Consider the following 25063-nt stretch of genomic DNA (forward strand, 5'->3'; position numbering starts at 1 on the left):
CATCTCTATTTACAAGGAACTAATTGTTCTCTGATCACTTCACATGTTAGCTTTGTTTTCTTAACTGAATTTAGGATGTTCAGGTTATCTTGAAGTAGCCTCTGTTGTCCTACTGATAATGACATTGATTCAGCAGATCTGACTGCTTGGCAGGAATCTACCTTCTCCCTCTGTCCCACATACATCCCTTCCAAGAAGTGTGTGCTCTGGCAAAAAGAACTATTAGACTATAAAATCCTTAAAGACATGATTCTAATATAATAGTTCTTTGGTACCCTCCCAAAGCACCTAGCACAGTGCTAAGTCTGTAGAGTGTTCTTAACATGTCTTTCAAAGCAGGAACTTAAATGTATATACTGGGGGAAAGAAAATCTCTCTATTTCTTTAAAAAAAAAAAAAAAAAGCCTTGACCTACTTGAAAGCGATGATGTTAGGATGCTTCAACTTCCTCAAATGCTTGATATCCGTCTCATTCTGCTCTCTCACTTTCTTGATGGCCACCTCCTCCGCTCGGAACTTGCCCAAGAAGACAGCTCCCTGGGCTCCACTACCCAGCCACTGCAGCTCTGAGATCTCCTCAAATGGCACTTCCCAAGTATCTAGGCACACAAGTGAGAAACAAGCTTAAAGAGATCTCAATGGCCCCTTGTAGAATGCTCAGGGGCCATTCTACAAGGCCACTCTGAAGGGACCAACTTCACCATCACCCAAAATGACCTCTATCCTTTGTCTCTCACCCGGTAACTCTCCAAAAGATATAACCTTTCTATGGGTCTTGATACCATAGATAAGATATTCACATGTATTAGTTTGTATCAATTTTTAACCAGTGAAATTCAGCAGATCAGAGATCTCCAATATAATCACCTCTGAACAAAACACATCCTGACACTCCCACAGCCCCACCTCCTCACTTGAAGCTTGCATGTTCAGTCAATTCACCTATCTGTCTCTACATCACCATCCCTACCCCATCACCCATTATGTGTTGCTTTATTCCTCTTTGAATTTCTAGTGCAGGTTCTCAATTAATACTTGCTGAATGAATTTTCAGTGATATTCTCCTAAAGATCTAATGATGTATAATAATTAAATTAGTATATACCTTTTATTTAGCACTTACTATACGCCAGACACTAGCATAATGCTTTAGATCTGTCATGTGTTTAATTCTTACAACAATCCTATAAGTCTGGCCTTATTACGGTTATTTAAAAATGAGAAAACTAAGCCATAGGGTAACCATGCCTTAAGTAACTTAATCAAGGTCACATAATTGGTAAGTGGCAAAACAGGGCCCAGGACTCCAGAACTGGCTTGAATTCAGGGACAGTGTTTTCTCTACTATACCACATTATCTCTCATGAAGTATTTGAGAGAGAGGGTCATTAGTCATAATATATTTACTCATATAGATGCAGTATTTTCAAGTTTCTGTTTTTCTTAAAGTTTAATTTCTTTCTGCACCAAAAATGTAACAGGGGTCATTTCTAAGCGGTGGCATTATTGATGATTCATGTTATGTTGTTTATCCTTTTCTGTATTAAAAATTTTAAACCATAAGCCTATATTACTTTTATTTTTAATTGAAGTATAGTTGATTTACAATATTGTGTTAGTTTCAGCCTATATTACATTTAAAATGAATAAAATGCTATTTAAAATAGATCAAAAATTCAATCAATATGTGCTTTAATCTCATGCAACTTAAAAAGACGACTATAATCCATTGATTATCCTTTTTGCCAGTGCATTATCACTGCACTGGTCAGAAATGAACATCAAAGAGCTAAGAGCCCCACAGAGTGAGGAGAAGATGATGACAATGCTAAAGGTTATGAGAGATTCTTGTCAGATCACCAATCACTTAAAGGCCACTGTTTGCAGAACACTGAACAAAGTAGTGTTGAATCAGCTTTGAAGATATTCTGGTCTTGAAAGCAAATCAACTCACTACTACATTAATGAAGCAAGCGCAGAAAGAGTAGAAGGGAACTACATTTCCCTCTTTTCTAATTTTCTCTAACAGAAAAGAAATTCTGTAGATGCTTAATAAAATGTGGTTTCTCATGACAAAGGTTAAAACATGACCTTTAAAATATAAATACATAGAGCAGAAAAAATTATAGTGAGGGTGATTAAAAGCATCGGCACTTGTCCCATTCTTCTGGTATGAGCAGTATTAAAGGTTTCTGCTCTACTGAAATTGAATAGATGCTATACAAAAACAATCTCTCTACAATACAAATAGCTCACAAATATGAAATCACCAAAGAAACAAGTTTGGGTGGAAACAATAAGTTACAGACGACTGCTTTTAGTATCTTTACAGCGTTTAATGACTTTCATCCCTATAGGCTTTTCATGTGGCACCCATAGGACACAGGTATTGATGGCACACTTAGTTTTATTCATTAGGGGTCTAGTGAAGAACTAAACACAGTGTCATTTTGACCATTCTGGGGGCTGAATAAAGTACTAACACTGGATTCTGAGCAAGAACATAACTGGGCAATATTTCTCCAAATAACTCTATAAAATCCCAAGTTACCCTAATTTTTAATACATAATTACTAAAATTAGACAGTCTTTCGCTGTCTTGTTTTCCTATTTATGCAATCTTTATTTACTGTTAAGTACTAGAAAACATTAGAAAATACTAGAAAAAGCAGAAAAGCACATATTTTATCTGAAATCCCAGCACATATTGTTTTCATCTTCTTTTAGTCTTTGTTTATATGTATACAGCTATGTCAGAGTTGTATGTGATGTATAATTTTTTCTACTTTTTTCATATATTATGTATTCCCCATGTACTTAAAGTTTTTATTATAAGCTTAATAGTTACTTACTGTACCCTCTTACCTTTTTTTGTACTTGTTTCCACTTTTTTGTTTGCTAAGTTAAATTTGATACTTTTTTCTTTCTTTATATTACTTCCTCACGTTCAATCCTGAGATTAAAGAGTATAGTTTCCTGGTTCTTGGTATACATTCCAAGTTGCTATCCAAAAGGATTTTTCTAGTTTTTGCTGACAGTAGCAAAGTATGAGCAAGTCTCTTTTACTACAACTTTGCCAGCAATGAATGTTGCCGATTATTTTTTGGTGCTAATTTAGTTAGGTATAAAATAGTGTTTTATAAGTTCGCACTATTTTAATTGCCAGTGATATAGGATATTTTCTCAACATTTGTTTAATACATCTTCTTTGTATGAATTATCAAATTTATCCCTTGTCCATTTATTTATTAGGGTCTTGCAGTTCTCATAAGCTCAAAGGAGCTTTCTATTTCTTTGATACATAGGAAGAGGCTTTTTACAAAAGCATTTTTCTTTTAATTTTATTATGTTTTGAACAAAATATTTTTATAGCTGCTTGTCATTTGCTTTGCAGTTTCTTCTACTGCCTAATCTATCTTCTAAGAGTGATCTATAGTTGATTTTTAAAAAGTTTAACCTTTACATCTGAAGTTTATTTTGTTGTATGGTATGAGAACTGATGCAAATTAATTTTTTTCATAGTGTTATTTAGTGATTCAAAAAACAATTTGTTAAATAATCCTTTCTTTTTACTTTTTTTTTTTTTTTTTTTTTTCGGTACGCGGGCCTCTCACTGTTGTGGCCTCTCCCGTTGCGGAGCACAGGCTCCGGACGCGCAGGCTCAGTGGCCATGGCTCACGGGCCCAGTCACTCCAAGGCATGTGGGATCCTCCCCGACCAGGGCACAAACCCGCGTCCCCTGCTTCGGCAGGCAAACTCTCAACCACTGCACCATCAGGGAATCCCTTTACATAATTTTATAATGTTTATATTGTAATTTACTATATATTTTATAAATAATTCCTATTATTTAGTATTTTTATAAAATGAGAAATAAATGAAGTATTAAAATACAAATGATAGGAGGGAGGGACAAGATAGGGGTAGGGGATTAAGAGGCACAAACTACTATGTATAAAATAAATAAGCTACCAGGATATATTGTACGGCACAAGGAATGTAGCCAATATTATATAATAACATTTTTTTATTCTTCTTTTTTTTAAAGATTTTTTTTTTGATGTGGACCATTTTTAAAGTCTTTATGGAATTTGTTACAATATTGCTTCTGTTTTATGTTTTGTTTTTTTGGCCACGAGGCATGTGGGATCTTAGTTCTCCGACCAGGGATTGAACCCGCACCCCCTGCATTGGAGGGCGAAGTCTTAACCACTGGACCGCCAGGGAAGTCCCTATAATAACTTTAAATGGAGTATAATCTATAAAAATATTAAATCACTATGTTGTACACCTGAAATTAATATAATATTGTAAATCAACTATACTTCAATTAAAAAATAAATAAAATAGGGCTTCCATGGTGGCTCAGCGGTTGAGAGTCCGCCTGCCGATGCAGGGGACGCGGGTTCGTGCCCCAGTCCGGGAAGATCCCACATGCCGCGGAGCAACTAAGCCCGTGAGCCATGGCCGCTGAGCCTGTGCATCCGGAGCCTGTGCTCTGCAATGGGAAAGGCCACAACAGTGAGAGGCCCGTGTACCTCAAAATAATAATAATAATAAAAATATAAATAAATAAAATAAAATACAAATGATAAATATATTTGGCACTCAAATACCAAAGGTTGATATTATAATAAATAACAAAAATTTCCTTGACCAACAGTAGCTCACGCCTGTGTTAATTCATCTATGTTCAACCAAATCTTAATTGTCCATGGAAAAATAAAGGGGCCGGCATTGGTAATTCAAGAACACAGAGTGTAAAGTAATACTTCAACCACCTTTCCATCAATTTTTTTTACTAGAACTGACTACCAGAAATAAAATTGATTCATGTGATTTAGTCCTCTCTGTCCAGTTCCAATATCCTGATCGATATCTAGTAGGGAGTCAAGGAACAAGAAAATGGCAGCAAAAAGAACGTTAGCAACAAGGCTATACAAATTGGGGGCCTAGATCACTGAGGAACAAGATAACAAACCTTATAATGATGGAAACTGGCTGTGCTCCCTCCAGGGTTAGTCCCAGACTTTCTGCTGCTTTTACAGCTGTCCCATTGGTACTCTTCCCCAGCTTTTATCTTCTCTCTGATTCATCACTATGACTACTATCTTAATTCCAATATCCACCATGATCCCTAGGACTGAGAAAAAGCCACATGCCCACTCACTTTAACACATAAGTTCTCCTTTGTTTATTCAGACAAGTCTATGACAATACTTGCTTTGAGACTGGGAACTATTTGGCAATAAAAGATTTCACATATTACCTTACGCTTCACTACCAACATACTAAATGGGAGATGAAGATATCATTAAAAAAAATTTAATCAAGTGAAATTTCCTCATAATACCAAATGCAGGGACACATCTGTTATATGTACTATCCTTTGGTTGACTGTAATCCAGGATTAAAGATTAGCTCCATGATCCCAGAGCTGACAAGAAAAAAACTACACTTAGTTTCAGGCTAGTGAATCTCTTCTACAGCCCACAGCAACACCTGCTCACGGTAGGATATCTGGGCAGCTGCCGTACCCTTGTAAGCTTAAACTGACCAAGGATGTGTCTTACTTGCTCCTGAAATAAGCCTTTCTGAAGGTCACATAATCAATCGGAACACAAATTAAATACAAGGTTACAGAACAATAAAGAATTTTAAAGGCTTCTTTTAACAGACATAGGATGTGTCTGTTAGTCTTCTTTATGAGTCTGAACCTCAATGCTGCGTTTGGATCCTGAGACCTCCAAATTGCCACCAAAATAATTATTAGACTGGACAAGTTAAGACCCCCAAAACCAAATGAGTTTATCACATAAGCAGATATTAGTAAGTTTTGTGTCTAAGCAGAGAAGAAGGAACTTCTAAAAAATAATAAATTAAGGGTGGGTGGTTATGGGATGACAAGTGATTTTTATTTTCCTCTTTGGATTTGTCTTTATTCCCAATTTTTAAAATAATAAAACTGTTTAACATAGGAGTCCCCAACCGCTGTGTGACAAGGAACAACTCTTTAATTTCCCTGAAACCTTAAGATCATAGAGAGAAAAAGAGGATAGAATGTGCAGGGTACGGAGAGAAAACAGACAGACAAAACCTAGGGATTGAGAAAGAATGCTGTGGTTGACAAATCCTGGAAAGTATACCTGGAATAGACAGATTTACAGGAAAATCCCAATATACTTATGGAGAAGGGGTATAGATGGGGAGTCTGGTATTGGTTTAAGAGAAAGTATTTCAGAGTCAATTAAAAAAAATTGAAGTATAGCTGATTTACAATGTTTTGTTGATTTCTGCTGTACAGCAAAGTGATTCAGTTATACATATATATATATATAATCTTTTTCATATTCTTTTCCATTATGGTTTATCCCAGGATATTGAATATAATTCCCTGTGCTATATAGTAGGACGGTATTGTTTATCCATTCTATATGTCATAGTTTGCATCTACTAACCCCTAACTCCTAGTCCATCCCTCCCCCATACCCCCTCCCCCTTGGCAACCACAAGTCTGTTCTCTATGTCTGTGAGTCTGTTTTTGTCTCGTAAATAGGTTCATCTGTGCCATAGTTTAGGTTCCACATAAAGGTGATATCATATGGTATTTGTCTTTCTCTTTTTTACCTTTTTTTTTTTTTTTTTTGCGGCACACGGGCCTCTCACTGCTGCGGCCTCCTCCGTTGCGGAGCACAGGCTCTGGACACGCAGGCCCAGCGGCCATGGCTCACGGGCCCAGCCGCTCAGCGGCATGTGGGATCATCCCGGACCGGGGCACGAACCTGCAACCTCTGCATTGGCAGGCGGACTCTCAACCACTGTACCACCAGGGAAGCCCCTGTCTTTCTCTTTTTGACTTACTTCACTTACTATGATAATTTCTAGTTGCATCCATGTTGCTGCAAATGGCATTATTTCATTCTGTTTTATGGCTGAGTAGTATTCCATTATATATGTACCACATCTTCTTTATCCATTCTTCTGTTAGTGGACACTTAGGTTGTTTCCATGTCTTGGCTACTGTGAATAGTACCACTATGAACATAGGGGTGCATGTATCTTTTTGAATTATAGTTTTGTCTGCATATATACCCAGGAGTAGGATTGCTGGGTCATATGGTAATTCTATTTTTAGTTTTTTGAGGAACCTCCATACTGTTTTCCACAGTGGTTGCACCAACTTACATTCCCACCAACAGTGCAGGAGGGTTCCCTTTTCTCCACACCCTCCCCAGCATTTGTTATTGGTAGACTTTTTGATGATAGCCATTCTGAATGGTGTGAGGTGGTACCTCATTGTAGTTCTGATTTGCATTTCTAAAAGAAAGTATTTCACATCAATAGATGAGTGGAGAAAGACAATGTGGTATATATATATCTACACACACACACACACACACACACACACACACACACACTGGAATACTACTCAGCCATAAAAGAGAATGAAATTTTGCCATCTGCAGCAACATGGATGGACTTGGAGGGCATTATGCTAAGTGAAAGAAGTCAGACAGAGAAAGACAAATACTGTATGATGTCACTTATATGTGGAATCTAAAAAATACAACAAACTAGTGAATATTAAAAAAAGAGAAGCAGACTCACAGATAAGAATAAACTAGTGGTTACTAGTGGGGAGAGGGGGAGGGGGCAATATAGAGGTGGGGGAGTGGGAGGTAGAAACTACTGGCTGTAAGACAGGCCACAAGGATGTATTGTACAACACGGGGAAGATAGCTAACATTTTGTAATAACTGTAAATGGAGTGTAAAAATTGTGTTAAAAAATAAAATAAAATAATACCTTAAAATAAAATATCAAAAAAAGAAAAAGTATTTCAGAAATAGAAAAAATTGAATGCATGGAAAAAGTGGCTAATGGCAACTAATGTCACCTGGTAGTTGTGGAAAAGCTGTCAACAGTCTTGACTAAAATATATGAATACATTTTTAAGGGAGGGCTACAGAATCCAATATTCAGTTATAAAATAAATAAAACAGAATATCATTTCTGGTCCATATTATTCCTTTATAAAATTTCTTGATGAAAGAACTCATAACAACTGATCATTTACATAAGGCTGCAAAGATATGTATCAAACGCTTTAAAGCAAAAAATCCTTTGAACCCAGCATTCCTCTTTTAATAATTTATCCTAAGGAGTAATCAAGATATGTGCGAAAATTAAGGAATGGACACGTTCACTGCAGTGTGGCTTATAATCACTGAAAATAGTAAACAAATTGTTAAGCAATAGAAGATTGCACTAGAAGTTATCAATGAATTTGGTAAAGTTGCAGGATACAAAATTAATATACAGAAATATGTTAATTTCTATACACTAACAACTAACAATCAGAAAAGGAAATTAAGAAAATAATCCCACTTACAATTGCGTCAAAATGAATAAAATAGTAGGAATAAATCTAAGGAGGTAAAGGACCTGTACTCTGAAAACTATAAGACACTGATGAAAGAAATTGAGGACAACACAAACAGATGGAAAGATATACCATGTTCATGGACTGGAAGAATTAATATTGTTAAAATGACCATACTACCCAAGGCAATCTAGGAATTCAATGCAATCCCTGTCAAAATACCCATGGCATTCTTCATAAAAGTAGAACAAATAATTCTAAAATTTGTATGGAAACACAAAATACCCCAAATAGCCAAAACTATCTTGAGAAAGAAGAACAAAGCTGGAGGTATCATGCTCCCTGATTTCAAACTATACTGCAAAGCTACAGTAATCAAAGCAGTATGGTTCTGGCACATAGATCAATGGAACAGAATAGAGAGCCCAGAAATGAAACCATAATTACATGGGCAATTAATCTATGACAAAGAAGGCAAGAATATACAATGGGGAAAAGACAGCCTCTTCAATAAATGGTGTTGGGAAAACTGGACAGCTACATGCAAAAGAATCAAACTGGACTACACCATATACAAAAATAAATTCAAAATGGATTAAAGTCTTAAATGTAAGACCTGAAACCATAAAACTTCTGGAAGAAAAAATAGGCAGTATGGTCTTTGACATCAGTCTTAGCAATATTTTTTGGATATGTCTCCTCAGGCAAGGGCAACAAAAGCAAAAATAAACAAATGGGACTACATCAAACTAAAAAGCTTTTGCACAGTGAAGGAAACTATCAATGAAATGAAAAGGCAGCTTACTGAATGGGAGATGATATTTATAAATGCTATATCTGATAAGGGGTTAATATCCAAAATATACAAATAACTCATATAGCTCAACATCAAACAAACAACCTGATTAAAAAATGGGTAGGGCTTCCCTGGTGGCGCAGTGGTTGACAGTCCGCCTGCCGATGCAGGGGACATGGGTTCGTGCCCCAGTCCGGGAAGATCCCACATGCCACAGAGCGGCTGCGCCCATGAGCCATGGCCACTGAGCCTGCATGTCTGGAGCCTGTGCTCTGCAATGGGAGAGGCCACAACAGTGAGAGGCCTGCATACAGCAAAAAAAAAAAAAAAAAAAAAAAAAAAAATGGGTAGAGGATCTGAACAGACATTTATCTAAAGAAGACATACAAATGGCTCTCAGGTACATGAAAAGATGTTCCATATCACTAATTATTAGGAAAATGCAAATGAAAACCACAGTGAGATATCACTTCACACCTGCTAGAATGGCTATTATCAAAAAAACAACAAATAACAAGTGTTGGCCAGGATGTAGGTAAACGGGAACCCTTGGGTACTGGTGATGGGAACCCAAATTGGTGCAGCCGCTATGGAAAACAGTATGGAGGTACCACAAAAAACTAAAAATAGACCTATATGTAGGACTACCACATGACTCAGCAACTCCACTCCTGGGTATTTATCTAAAGAAAACAAAAACACTCTTTAGAGACCTAAATGTAAGACCAGATACTATGAAACTCCTAGAGGAAAATATGCAGAACACTCTTTGACATAAACTGCAGCAATATTTTTTTTGGATCTGTCTCCTAAAGGAAAGGAAATGAAAACAAAAATAAACAAGTGGGACCTAATTAAACTTAAAAGATTTCACACAGCAAAGGAAATCACTGACAAGACAAAAAGATAACCCACTGAATGGGAGAAAATATTTGCAAATGATATGGCTGATAAGGGATTAATATCCAACATATATAAAGAGCTCATACAACACAACATCAAAAAAACAAACCAGATTAAAAAATGGGGAGAAGAACTAAACAGACATTTTTCCAAAGAGGAAAAGAAAATGGCCAACAGGCATACGAAAAGATGCTCAACATCAGTAATCATCAGGGAAATGAAAATCAAAGCCACAATGAGATATCACCTCACACCTGTCAGAAGGAATGGCTATCATCAAAAAGAACACAACAAGTGTCGGTGAGGATGTGAAAAAAGGGAACCCTTGTTCACTGTTAGTGGGAATGTAAACTGGTGCAGCCACTGTGGAAAACAGTATGGAGGTGTCTCAAAAAACTAAAAATAGAACTACCATATGACTCAGCAATTCCACTCCTGTGTATATATCAGAAAAAACCAAAAACACTAATTTGAAAAGATACATGCACCCCAATGTTCATAGCAGCATTATTTACAATTGCCAAGATATGGAAACAACCTAAGTGTCCATCAACAGATGAGTGGACAAGATTGGATACACAGACACACAGACACACACACAGACACACACACAGACACACACACAGACACACACACACACACACACAATGGAATACTACTCAGCCATAAAAAAGAACGAAATTTTGCCATTTGCGGCAAATGGATGGATATGGAGGGCATTATGCTAGTAAAATAAGTTAGAGAAAGACAAATACTGTAGAATATCACTTATATGTGGAATCTAAAAAATATAACAAACTAGTGAATGTAACAAAAAAGCAGACTCACAGATATAGAGAACAAACCAGTGGTTACCAGTGGGGAGGGAGGGAGGGGTGGGAGAATGGGAGGTACAAACTACTCAGTGTAAGATAGGCTCAAGGATGTAATGTACAACATGGGGAATATGACCAAAATTCTCTAATAACTGTAAATGGAAAGCAATCTTTAAAAATTGTATAAAAAATAAAAAATTTAAAAAAACCAAAAAAACCCCACTCTTTAGAAAAGATATCTGCACACTTACATTAACTGCAGCATTATTTACAATAGCCAAGATATGGAAGCAATCTAAGTACCCATCGGTAGATGAATGGACAAAAAAGGTGTGGTGTACACACACACACACACACACACACACACACACACACACACAAACACAATGGAATATTACTCAGCCATAAAAAAGAATGAAATCTTGCCATTTGTGACAGCATGGACAGACCTAGAGGACACTAAGCTAAGTGAAATAAGTCAGATGGAGAAAGACAAATACTATATGATTTCACTTAAATGTGTAATCTAAAAAACAAAACAAATGAACAAACACAATAAAACAGAAACAGAGTCATAGATACAGAGAACAGACAGGTGGTTGTCAGAGGGAAGGAGGGAGGGGGGAGGGGAGAAGTAGGTGAGGGAGATTAAGAGGTACAAACTTTTAGTACAAAATAAATGAGTCAAGGGTATGAAATGTACAGTGTGGGGAATATAGTCAATAATTATGTAACATCTTTGTATGGTGACAGACAGTAACTAATCATGGTGATGATTTTGAAATGTACAGAAATGTCAAATCACTATGTTGTGTACCAGGAACTAATATAGTGTTGTAGGTCAATTATACTTCAAAAACAAACTCACAAAGAAAGAGATCAGATTTGTGGTTACCAGAGGTGGCAAGTAGGGGAGGGGGAATTGGATGAAGGCAGTCAGAAGGTACAAACTTCCAGTTATAAGGTAAGTAAGTACTAGGGATGTGGTGTACAACTTGATAAATATAATGAACACTGTTTATGTTAATGCATGAAAGTTGTTAAGACAGTAAACCCTAAGAGTTCTCATTACAAGGAAAAAAACAGGATTACTTAATTATAATTACTTAAACTGTGTATGTTAACACAATTTAATATTATGCAGCGATTAAGAATGATGCTGAAAAAGTATATTTCATGATACAGGAAATGTTCACAGTATGAAGTAAAAAAGTGTTACAGAACAGCATGACTTTTTTAAGCACACATACACACATGTATAGACTAACATATACCCAAAACACTAATGGTGGTTATTGTCAGGAGATGGGAGAATCATAGATTATTTTAATTTTTGGGGGGGAACTTACTTGTATGTTTCAAAATTTCTATATATATTACTTTTGTTCTCAGGAAAAAATTGTTTCAACAATATAAATGAAGTTATAAAGGACACTAGTGCCATGTGTTCTCTTTACTTCAAAAGCATAAGGCTTGAATTGGAGTATATGAATATACATACTACACAATGATGGGAGTTAAATTTTTACTTTTTAAAAAGCTGTGGGATCTCGAAATAATAATGTTTCTCAAGAATGGTTAGATATTTTGTTCTTTCCTCAAAATGTGAGCTTTCTGTGCCTGACTGTAAGATAAAAAAATTCCTTTTTACTACTACCTGAGGCAGGCCTGCAATCTTCAGGGGCAGTACCATGTGGCTTCCGTCTGGTTTTGAATTAGTCCAGTGACCATCAGACTTTTTGACTGTAAAAACTGTCAATCAAATTTTTGAATATGCACTCACTATGTAATTTATTTATAAATTATATATCTGTAAAACTTTATTAAAATACCAAATATATATGAAAACATGCATGAAAATAGAAATTTAAAATGATGAGATAAAAGGAACAGAAGCTCTAACATCTTCTTCTTCACAATGTCATGGATTGTCTTATATGTACTCTACTCTGGACACCACTGGACTGTACAACCACAAAAGGTGGGCTTCGACCAAAAAAGACCAACCATATGTCAATCTGTTCCATTCAGGTCTATAGGAAATTGATATGGGGTATTCTTCTGGCACTAGGTCTTTAATTTATCAAAGGTTATGCAGATAATGGTGGTAGTGCGTTTACACAGGAAATATCTTCCAGGTCCATACTCTAGCTTACCTTGCTGCTGCAATTTGTAATCAGTGGAATATGCCTTCCCAATGATATTCCATACAGGCCTTAAGCATCCAAATAGTCCTTCAAGAAACCCACCACTGCCGCTGCCCGACCTGCTGAACTGAATCTTGATGTCTTCAGTTCCACTTGTGCCCTCTCCATCCACAGTGTTGCTGTTCCCGTGAGACATGGCCATCTCTGATTCATCTTGTTCCCTTAGCTGAAGAACGCTGTTCTCAAACTGGTCCCTGGAATCCTCGCTTACGCTTGTCAACACTGTTGTGGTGATGGGGCTGTTCATGCCCTCATTTAGCTCTGTTTGCACCACCCCCTTTTCCTGCTGGTCCTTAAGAAGCTTGGGTGAAGGGTGGCTTCGCATAGGTGCGATGTCATCTTGTAGTCCATTGAAGGTTTTGTTTTCACTCAAAGGCAAGTGTGGGGAAGGGGAGCAGCTCAGGTGCTCCTGAGGGTTGGCCATCGTGCCATGAGTGTGCCCAGGGTCCTGAGATGACACTCAGAGGATCATTAGAAAAGAGTTCTGATGTAAGAGGGGGCTTCAGAACCTGGGGAAAACAGGAGGAGGTCGTGAGATCACCCTTTCTTTAGTCATCCACACCACTACACTTCCGTTTATAATAATAAAAACATTGAAACAAGGGGGATTGATTATAAACAGTGGTGTTCATCCATATGAAGGAATACTGTGCAGCAGTTAAAAATCATGTTGTAGAAGAGTATTTACTAACATGAGAAAATGTTCATGACATATTAATATAAAAAATAGGTTAGAAAAATATATACAATGTAAGCCATTAAAAATTTTTATTATTTAAAAGGATACACAAACACATATACAAGAAAAAAAGACTGGAAGGATACATCCAAAGAATTAACAACAGTTAATTCTAGGTGGTTAGATTTGGGAGGGATTTATGTTGTGTTTTTCGAGATATTCTAAGTATTTTGCATTAATATGTTTCTATAGACTGAATGGTTGTGTCCCCCCAAAATTTACATGTTGAAACTCATTTGTGATGCTGTTTGGAGGTGGGGGCCTTTGGGAAGGGATTAGGTCATGATGGTGGAGCCTTCATGAATGGGATTAGTGCCTTATAAAAAAGACCCCAGGTTACTCCCTTCCCTCTTCTTCCATGTGAGGACACAGTGAGAAGATGGCTGTCTATGAACCAGGAAGCAGGCCCTCACCAGATTATCAAATCTGTGAGTGCTTTGATCTTGGATATCTCAGCTCAGCCTCCAAAAAACTGTCAGAAGTAAAAATGTTTGTTGTCTGAGCCATCTAGTCTGTGGTATTTTTGTTATAGCAGCCTGAACAGACTAAGAAATATATATTATATTTATAATCAGAAAAAAATTGTTTCCCTTCCCAAAGGTATAAATATATTTTTGTTAGAAACTACATTCTGAGTTATTATAAGTCACTGCTGATATCTTCTGTTTGCTTTAGTGTCTTGTCCACTGGCACCTTGCTTTACTTTCTAAGGCATTCATTAAGGCATGTAGATAAATGTCTTGTGTATGTGACAGATAAATTCCTAAGATGTAAATTTTGTTTTACTGTACTGCACCAAATCTGGAGCAATGTGACCAAGCCGCAGCTCTTTAAACTTATTCTTTGCTTCTGATCTGTCCATTAGCACCAATTTCTCAGAGCCACCTACCCCCTGAAAATAAAGACATAGAATTGTTCTAGATTCACCAGATCATGCAAAATCAATCTTAAACTTATTCAATGTATGTCTCTTATCAGAAATTTACTTTCTTTGCAAATCCCTATATAATAGCCCTTCCTTCTTTCACTCTGTATTAAGCATCAAGGATGTGCTAGAGGCCACGGGATAAAGATGATCTCGCAGAGGGGGCAAAAGACAGACCAACAAAGATTGACTGTACACTGCTTAACCAAGTGCTCTGGGAGCACAGAAGAGGGAGGGATAGTTTCAGGGATAGTTACCCAAAGGTGGTAACTATTGATCTGTTTGAAGGAAGTGTAGAAATTCATCGGGCAGGCAGGAAAGGAGTGAGTGAAAGAAGAGGAAGAGGATACTACAGGTTTGGAGAAAGTGTGAACGAGGGCATGGAGGGATGAAAATATGGAACAGATGAGATATCTTAGTGGCTGGAATGTAGGTTATATGTATATATACAGAGAAAGATATGAATTGGAGAGAGTCAGGGGCTAGATTGTAAGTATGCTAGGCTAAGAGATTTGGATTTTATTCTGAAGGTGATGGGGAGCCACAGTATCCTATATTGGGGGTTACAAATAAAAATAGACCATTCTTATGTTATTAATTCCTCATCTTCATTACTGAGACCAGGGATTGCTAGGGAAGTGAGACTAGGCGTTCCAGGTAGTAATGGGGAGCAGTAGGAGATAACTCTTGTAAAAGGTGGGCCAAGGTCAGAATATGGTGGACCTGTATGGTAAGCTTAAAGCTTTTAGATTTTATCCTCAAGACAACAGAGAGTCATTAAGGAATTTTAAGCAATGGAGTGATTTGGTCAGATTTGTAATTTAAAATCATACCCATAGCAATAGAGGTTGGATTGAAGGAGAATGACTGAAGGTCAAGATATCAGTTAGGAGGAAGAGATCAAGTAAGAAATGATGAGGACACCAAGGCAGTAGCAATGGCAATGAATGAAGAGGAGGGGACAGGTTTTAAGAGGTAAAACTGGTAAGATCTAGTGATTGATAAAACATGGGGGTGGGTGAGGAAAGGGACAGGAGAGGAATACTTTCAGATAACTAACTTGGGATAATGGATAGATGGACAATGTCATTAACTGAGATATGAAATATCAGAAGAGATGAAGTTTTAGAAGGAAGATAATTAGCTCATAAATGTAGACGGTTTAATGCCTACTGTGTGTTTCATGCACTGAACCAGATTTTTATTTATGTTATCTGATTTTAAAAAGACACTTTAGGGACTTCCCTGGCAGTCCAGTGGTTAAGACTCTGCACTTCCACTGCAGGGGGAACGGGTTCCACCCCTAGTCCGGGAACTAAGATCCTATATGCCGTGGGCGGTGTGGCCAAAAAGGAAAAACAAAAAAAATAAAAAGACACTTTATAGAGAGGAATTTAAAGAGAGGTAAACATGGGAGCTTCTTTAGCTCAGGGACAGAAGTATCAAAATAATACAAAGGTGAACCCAAGTTAAATTAAAAACGTTTTTATTAAATGCATGCTAGGAGCAGTACCAAGTTAAATTAAAATGTTTTTATTAAATAAATGCTAGAACCACGCACTAGGCTAGGTTCTATGGGTACAGGACATTACTATTACCGTTACTACTTTTTTTTTTTTTTTTTTTTTTTACGGTACGCGGGCCTCTCACTGCCGTGGCCTCTCCCGTTGCAGGGCACCGGCTCCGGACGCGCAGGCTCAGCAGCCATGGCTCACCGCCCCCGCCGCTCCGCAGCATTTGGGATCTTCCGGGACCGGGGCACAAACCCATGTCCCCTGCATCGGCAGGCGGACTCCCTACCACTGCGCCACGAGGGAAGCCCACCATTGCTACTTTTAATGGTAAGGAAGGCAAAGGGCTTTATAATTTACAGAGCCCCGTTTACATAATCACCGATGTGTTTACTCTCCAGAATAAAAAAACCCAACAATCCGATTTGTAGTGTTTGTCCATTTCCCTGGTGTAAATACTCCCACCAAGGCAGATTTCAAGCTAATAACAACAGTTTAACAACCTGCTTGCAAAGTTACTAAATATTTGACAGCTGGCTCTTAGAAATTGGCATATAAACCAGCATCAACACCATAATCTTTGTGATAGTGTCATTTTCATTTGAGAGAAGCAAGAAACTTCTAAGGCCACATATTGAGTAAGCGGTAGAGCAGGAATTAAAATCTAACTCAGAATTCAGATTCTCAAATTCCCTTGCCTTTTTTTTACGACAAGGCACCTCTTATGATAACCCTTCACTTTCTTAGAGTACTTTTCCTGTGACCTTGACCTAAACACCTGATTGCCTGTTTAAGGAAGCCAGAGCATGGAATGGTTATTCCTGTTTTTCCCAGAAGGACACGGAGGCCTAGAGAGAGGTATATGCCAAAGGTCACAGAGCCAGGACTGAATACCATTTTTTTTTTCCTAATTCCAAACTCTCTCCTATACCATGTGGTCTCTGTAAGACATAGTTTCTTCTTTTCAAAGCTTATACACTACTTAAAGAGTTAATAATTACACCGAGGGAATTACCTCCTCCCCACTCCCACCCCCATGACATACTAGCCATATTCTGTTCTACAGGCTGTGGGAGAAGGGGAACAAGAATGGGGCAGGAGAAGGTAGATTGGGCTGACTGGACTTGAGGTGAACCTTTGCAAGGAAGATGTGTTTGAAACTGACAGAGGAAAGGAAGTCAGGAAAGAACAAGAGCATTAGCAGAGGCAGGGAAAAAACGACCAGGGCATGTGTGGGAGGGCTGATCACCCGGAAATAAGGAAAGAGCCAGCTAAGGTTGGAGAGTAGTGTGCAATAAAGGTAGCTCCTTCACATACGGGCTCTGAAAGCTCATGAAATAATGCAGATAATTCTTCCCTTTAAACAAATCAGAAAACTTTAACTGTTTGAGGTTAGGTTAAGAGGGACAAATTCTAGGGCATGGAGAAATTTAGGGGCTGGGAAGCTGCCTGGGACTATAATGTTGGGGAAAAGAAAGAAAGAAAGAAAAAGAAATGCTGGAACCCTTCGCTACAGCAACAGCTGTTTGCTGAATTGACTGCCATTCCCCACCCCAATCCTCTCCACTTCCTTCTTTTTTACTCATCTCTAAGCTCTGACATTACTGATCCCCTCATTTTGCTTTCTTGCTGACCTCCTGCCACAACCTTGAGCTGTCTCTTGCCTTTGGTCTCTCTGACCTTGCTCTGCCTGATCTCTTTCAAGACTGCTGACTTCATATTTTCAGACTTGGCCACTGCCTTAGTAAAGTTGCTTCCAGTCTGTCTTTGCCGTTGGGATCCTTTACAGCACAGGGCATATATTATGCTGTTGGCTCACATCAGACTTGATAATGCAAATACCCAAATGTATATGTGAATGTCAGCCAAACACCTATTTGTGCAATTTGTTCTTTGAACCCAACTACAGGATTTTATATTAATTCCTGGTAAATTTGCATTTTGTCCATTTTTATTCTGAGTTTCTTCTCTCTGATGACCTCATATTGAAATGAGCTCATATACAAAAAGTTAGAAAAACATGTGTTTGTTCTGTAATCTCTTCCCATTTCTTTTTTTTTTTTTTTGGCCACGCCTCCGATCTCATTTCCCCAGCCAGGGGTTGAACCCGGGCCATGAAAGTGAAAGCGCAGAATCCTAACCACTAGACCACCAGGGAACTCCCATCTCTTCACATTTCTAAGAGGTTAATGGTATACATGAAGTGGACCTGTTCACACAGGCACTGGGAATGAGTCTAAAGAAGAGAACGTCAGCATGGTCATCACATTCAGTTTGATATTTAAGACATCAAGGAATAACAGGACCTTCAAGGAATATAGTCCAACCCACTTGTTTTACATATGAGAATCAAATCCCAGAGAGATTGCTGACTCCCTCAATACAACTAATTAGTGTCAGAGATAGAATGATCTTCAACCTATGATCTTCCCCTAGTCTGGCTGTTTATTCAAACAAACAGAAACAAATAGCCATGATAGCATGACCATTGATGACAAAAACGATAATAATTCACTGTGTTATTCTAGGTGCACTAAAGCTACACCCAAAGAAGCACAAGCACCCATTTAGAGGGGTGGCCCTGCACCTGTTAACAGAGGAGTGAAGGGCACCCAGCTATTGGTGATTCAGTGGCTCTGAGAGTGGGCAGAAGTGATGGAAACCTCAAGGTGTGTATAAAGATATGTAGTCAGAGAGGTTTTCCTCTGCTCACCAAGAATATCAAGACCAATTGCAACCAACAAATGCAGAGAAATGGAGAAGCACAAGAACAAAGGGAAAGAAATCATCACCATGGCTATATTCAAATATGATCAGAGCTGACTCTACATGTAAGAGTGTAGGAGGATAAAAATATCTAAATTTTACCTGTGTTTGTACGTACACCCACACACTGCCACACTGCACAGTGAAGGAGCTGGTAAGTGGAACCTAAGGGAACACAAGCAGCCCCACCATCTCTGCCTCTGTCTTTGTCCTCTCAGTTCCTCCCTCTCTGTCCAGATTTGGCTCAGGTACCCTTTTGGGAACTGACTGTTTGGATATTTTAATTCATGAGAAGTCAAAGCTAGAATTCATTAGAAGGGGATAGAAAGGAAATGAGGCAAGAATTTTAAACACTGAGAGTCAAATGGAAAAAGAGAAGGAAGAGCAGAGGGGCAAAGGGGCAAGGTTGGCGTGTCACCCTTATCAGTAGGAAGCTCTATGGGCAAGGCTGCAGGTGAGGTGATGCTGCTGCTTCCCTTACAAGGGCTCCTGAATCTGCCAGGAGCACAAGGTGGTGCTTCCATCTCTGCCCTTTGGGCACACTTCCCTTGCCCTCAAAAGGAGGAAGTGGTTTGTGCAAAATTAGTAGGCAAGGGTTGGAGACAGCAGCAGATGTGCATTTGGCAGCGCACTGCCAATTTCTGGAAATTACCTTGGCTTCATGCCAAGATGGGTTCGGCACAGAGAAAAAGACGAGTGGAAGCGGTCATGTGGCCAAATGGCCCTTGAGTTCTTGTGTTTTTATTATATAATACAATTTCCCCATGTTGCTAATAGAGGATAATTTTATAATAAATCAGATTTTGAGTTTTACATCATAAATATGAATAAATCAAAGATTTTGGGAAATTTTGCCTCACAAAGTTTTCAGTAGGACTAAAATTGAATAAAACTAGAAAGTAAGCCTTATTGCTGAGATTTCTTGATTGATGCTCACCTCTTCTCAAGCTGTCTTATCATTACTTGGCATTTTCTTGCCTTAAAATGAACACAATGCTGCTATCCTAACTTTCTGGTTATTTCTCTAAAATTCACATAGCAGTATTTAGAGCACAAGTGAGATTTCTGCTGTTAGGGCATCATTCCCATTTTAAAACTGGGATTAAGTTACTTGTTCATAGTAATCACATAAAAAATGATCTTTCTAGGATAGAGGTCTATCACGGAGATCTTGATTTGAACTTTAAAAAAATTAGATTGCTTTTTCTAATGGAATTGCAAGTTAATCAGATCAGAATAGTGGCCTACAATTGCGCCTTTACCCCTAACTTGCTCTCCTAACTGTGAACCCTCTACTGAAATCCCTATTTGAAAGGACAATAATAACCTCACATCAACCAAATCCACCGACCTACCTTGTCCCATCTTCTTTATAACATTTCATCCAATAGTCATGCATTCAGAAATACTGATTCAGTGTCTACCATATATCTATATTTTTGGTTAAGATTATGAATGTTTCATAATATTAAAGTATGCTGGAGCCAGCAAAAAATAAAAATTACGAACAGGCAACCTCCATGTTGACAGATTACTTAATGAATATTACTACCTATAAATACAACTATGACTAAAGTTAAAATAACTTTATAATGTAGGTTTTAAAGCAACTGACAAAGGATTAATCTCCAAAATTTACAAGCAGCTCATGCAACTCAATAACAAAAGAACAAACAACCCAATCCAAAAATGGGCAGAAGACCTAAATAGACATTCCTCCAAAGAAGATATACAGATTGCCAACAAACACATGAAAGAATGCTCAACATCACTAATCATTAGAGAAATGCAAATTAAAACTACAACGAGGTATCACCTCACACCAGTCAGAATGGCCATCATCAAAAAATCTACAAACAATAAATGCTGGAGAGGGTGTGGAGGAAAGGGAACACTCTTGCACTGTTGGTGGGAATGTAAACTGATACAGCTACTATGGAGAACAGTATGGAGCTTCCTTAAAAAACTACAAATAGAACTACCGTATGACCCAGCAATCCCACTACTGGGCATATACCCTGAGAAAACCATAATTCAAAAAGAGTCATGTACCAAAATGTTCATTGCAGCTCTATTTACAATAGCCAGGACATGGAAGCAACCTAAGTGCCCATCAACAGATGAATGGATAAAGAAGATGTGGCACATATATACAATGGAATATTACTCAGCCATAAAAAGAAACGAAATTGAGTTATTTGTAGTGAGGTGGATGGACCTAGAGTCTGTCATACAGAATGAAGTCAGAAAGAGAAAAACAAATACTGTATGCTAACACATATATATGGAATCTAAGGAAAAAAAAAAAAGGTCATGAAGAACCTAGGGGTAAGACGGGAATAAAGACACAGACCTACTAGAGCATGGACTTGAGGATATGGGGAGCGGGAAGGGTAAGTTGTGACAAAGTGAGAGAGTGGCATGGACATATATACACTACCAAACACAAAATAGGTAGCTAGTGGGAAGTAGCCACATAGCACAGGGAGATCAGCTATGTGGTTTGTGACCACCTAGAGGGGTGGGATAGGGAGGGTGGAAGGGAGGGAGATGCAAGAGGGAAGAGATACGGGAACATATGTATGTGTATAACTAATTCACTTTGTTATAAAGCAGAAACTAACACACCATTGTAAAGCAATTATACTCCAATAAAGATGTTAAAATATTAAATTAAAAAAAATAAAATGAATAAAGATGTTTCATTTTCAGAGTTACAGACTATAATCTTATCAAAAAATAGCAACTTGTGAGGCTTCAAATACACCTTCAGTCAAAGGCCAAACAAATTTCTTGACCAAAGGAATGGTTTCTCTATAACCTCCATAAATCTATGATAAATAATATATACTAAGTGTTAATATTCCAGAATAGAATCAATATTTTCTGACTTAAATCTGACTTGCTATATGAGGAAGAAAATTAGTAACTAAATAAATCTACTTAAAATGTCTTAAAAAATGAGATACAGACATATATGCCCTTAAATATTTAATATGAATGAGTATAAAAATAATTATAGAAGCCTTTCGAGAAAACAGGAAAATAGGTTTAAAAGGTCAACAGTGGTTATCACTGTTGTTTTTTAAAATTTTCTATATTTTCCTAAATTTCTAGTCTTAGCATCCATCACTTGTTTAATCAGAAGTTTTCAATCCAAATCTTTGTTGCTTTAAACACATAGATGAACGAGCCATCTTTACTACATTTGCATATTTGAAAAATGATATGTGATGTTAAGGACATGGTCAGGAAAACTAATCGTCAGTGTGTGCTGAGGCTTGCGAATAGGCATAAGAATCATTTATAAATTCAAAACAAAAAGAAAAATGAATAAAAAACAGATGACAAATGAGGAAACAAAAGCTGATGACTCCTATTTTGTTTTTACCTTTTCTACTAGTAAGAATCATATTCAAAAGGCAGAATAATCTAGATAAGAGAACTGAAACTTAAGACAGATGAAGAGACAAAGGCATATCTAATTATATCTTGATTATTTCCAAGTTCTAAGGTCAGATGCATTACACACTAATGCACTGAAACTCTTGCATTTAGGATCACAAAAACAACCTTTCATAAAGAATTATCTTTAGGAACTGTGAGCAAGATATTCATGGAAAAGTAGGAGATAGAGAAATACCCTAATTTTTTTTAATAAAGGAAGATTATAGAATACATAGATAGAACTGTGAACTTGAGCTGGTCCCTGATAACAGCACCAAGTATACAGTAAGCATTCAATAAAAGCTAGTCCCTTTTCTTTTTTTCCTTTCCTGTTATTTTGTGCCTTTCCCCTCTTTCGTTGGGAAATCTAAGACTCTCCTTAAGATAAATAGTTCAGGAGAACAGTTGAAATGACCACTGAAATTATTTTAAAATTACTATTTAAAATTTAAGTTATGTTTTACAATTTGGGCTATAATGCACACTTTCATATTGTTTCCCAACCAATTCAGAACCTTCTATGCATTTCATCATATAGAGAGCAACACTGTGAGGGGCTAAGAGGGGAGACACTGGATGAAGATAGACCTGGATTCAAATACTAATCATTAACTTGATCTTACTCTCTAAGCCTCAATTTTGTTATCTATAAGTGGTGATAACAACAGAATCCAACTCATAGAAGAGATTAGATGATTATATGAGATAATGCATATATAATGCTCTTATCTAGCACACAGCAAATCCTCAAGACTTGTTAGCTATCCAAAGCTTTAACTAGAAAAACTAGAATGAAAAGATATATGTCAATATGCTCAATATATATGTGAGATCAAGGGGCATGAAAGGAAGGGCAAAAGGAAGACAAGTGAGCTTTCTCAAAGAAAGTGGGGAAAAAAAAAAAAGTGGAAAAATGACAAAAGTGGGATAAGAGAGAGATAGATCAATATACATAGAAATTGAGGCACATTTAGCTTGTAACGTTCATTTGAAATTATAAATGAAAGCACAAAGAATCAATAAACAGAGAGATACTGGGTCAAAATGGCAAACGGAAGATGGAAAACAAGAGAGGAAAATCCCAAACGTATGCAACTTCTTTTTCATATTTAATTTCCTTTGTCTTTGATTTAATTACAGCAGTTATTTTTACATTCCAGGTTTCCATTAAATTGAAAGAAAAAAGGAAGGCTCTATGTAACTATAATATTTGGGAGAATATTAATACTATGTAGTTCTAATATTTGGGAGAAAAAAGTATGTAATTCCCATGGTTTTAACATTGCTATATTAAATTAAGAGATAATTTTATTGATTAAAGAAAATATCTCTAGGAAAAGACTGCTTATGTTTTAAACAGAAGAGCAATTAGAACACAGGAGAACCACTGCAGAACTGTGTTCCCAAAGGAGAGTATGGAATTTTCTTGCCTAGAGATCGACATGTTTCTACATCACGTTATGTACACATGAAGACATTCTGTCTTTCAGGAACTCCTTAATTCTACTCTTGTCTCACCCACCTTCCTGGAAACATTATAGTTTTCAGGTAGCTTGCCTTCACTTTCTTTATGAAGACCTCATCCCTAGGGCAAAGTCTAAAGAGTTTGTTGTGGCTCTAGGCCTAGAGAACTTTGTACAGTAGCAACTTCCCACAAGCTTAGAAAAATCATAAAAAATAGTCCTTAAGTGATAAATTGAACATTGTAGTAAAATGTGTGCTCTAGATTCAAACCCTCTGGTTTGAATACTGATTCTGTCCATGGGGAAGTTCCTTATCTTTGTGTGTCTCAGTTTTTGCAGTCAAAAACTTGGATAATAAGTGTATCTACCTCATAGGGTTGTAATGAGGACTAAATAAGATAATACTTGCAGAGTGCTTAACATATATCCTGGTACAAAGTAAGCACTTAATAAGGTTTTGCTATTTATACTTTAAATTAATAAACATTTTATTCTAAAATAAGAGTATATTCTTTATTAATAATAATATCCATATTGTTAAAGGAGTAAGACCAAATGAGTACATATAGTTTACAACAGTTTTGTCCTTGGTCATTCCAGGGATATAACCATAGAAAAAGGGAAACTTAAAGTTGTCCCAGAGGATGGCTATTTTCATTTTATAATGAAAAGACCATTTATTTCCAAGGAGTTAAGCAGAACAGCTTAGCCCAGAAATAAGTAATGGCCCCAGCCTGCGGGATTTGACACCACTATTCATTGATCCCAGGCCCTAAGACCACTTTGACCCACTCTCATAAGTCGCCATGCTTTGTCTAGTTTGCAAAAAAAAAAGTTTTTTTGGATGTAATTTGAAGAATTATAGATGTTGAGAGGTTAATAAACCCCTAACTAGGAGAGAGTACAAGTAGCATGAGTAATTAACTTGATGTTGAGAATAAAAACATATTTAATAATTACTTCTTAATAACATCGTGATGTCAACATATTAATAAATTAATAAATATTAATGTTAACATTTGTTTATTATGTCATATGTATCTTCCTTTGTAGACTGGGCATGATTCTAAAGAAAAAATAAGCAGAATCTAATTAGAGGTTAATTCAT

The 25063-nt window shown here is 37.2% G+C and overlaps 1 protein-coding gene across 1 annotated transcript in view; it reads right to left on the bottom strand.

The window, feature by feature from the left end:
* Positions 1-25063, bottom strand: part of MAP3K13 (mitogen-activated protein kinase kinase kinase 13) — a 133046-nt gene that overhangs the window by 36862 nt on the left and 71121 nt on the right. Inside the window, exons 2-3 of the mRNA XM_060010994.1 lie at positions 13054-13613; positions 416-599 (exon numbers count right to left, since the gene is read on the bottom strand). Of these exons, the coding sequence (XP_059866977.1) occupies positions 416-599; positions 13054-13528 (659 nt within the window). The 5' untranslated portion in view covers positions 13529-13613. The remainder of the gene's footprint in view (positions 1-415; positions 600-13053; positions 13614-25063) is intronic.

Source organism: Delphinus delphis, chromosome 4, assembly GCF_949987515.2.
Source record: "Delphinus delphis chromosome 4, mDelDel1.2, whole genome shotgun sequence".
NCBI lineage: Eukaryota > Metazoa > Chordata > Mammalia > Artiodactyla > Delphinidae > Delphinus > Delphinus delphis.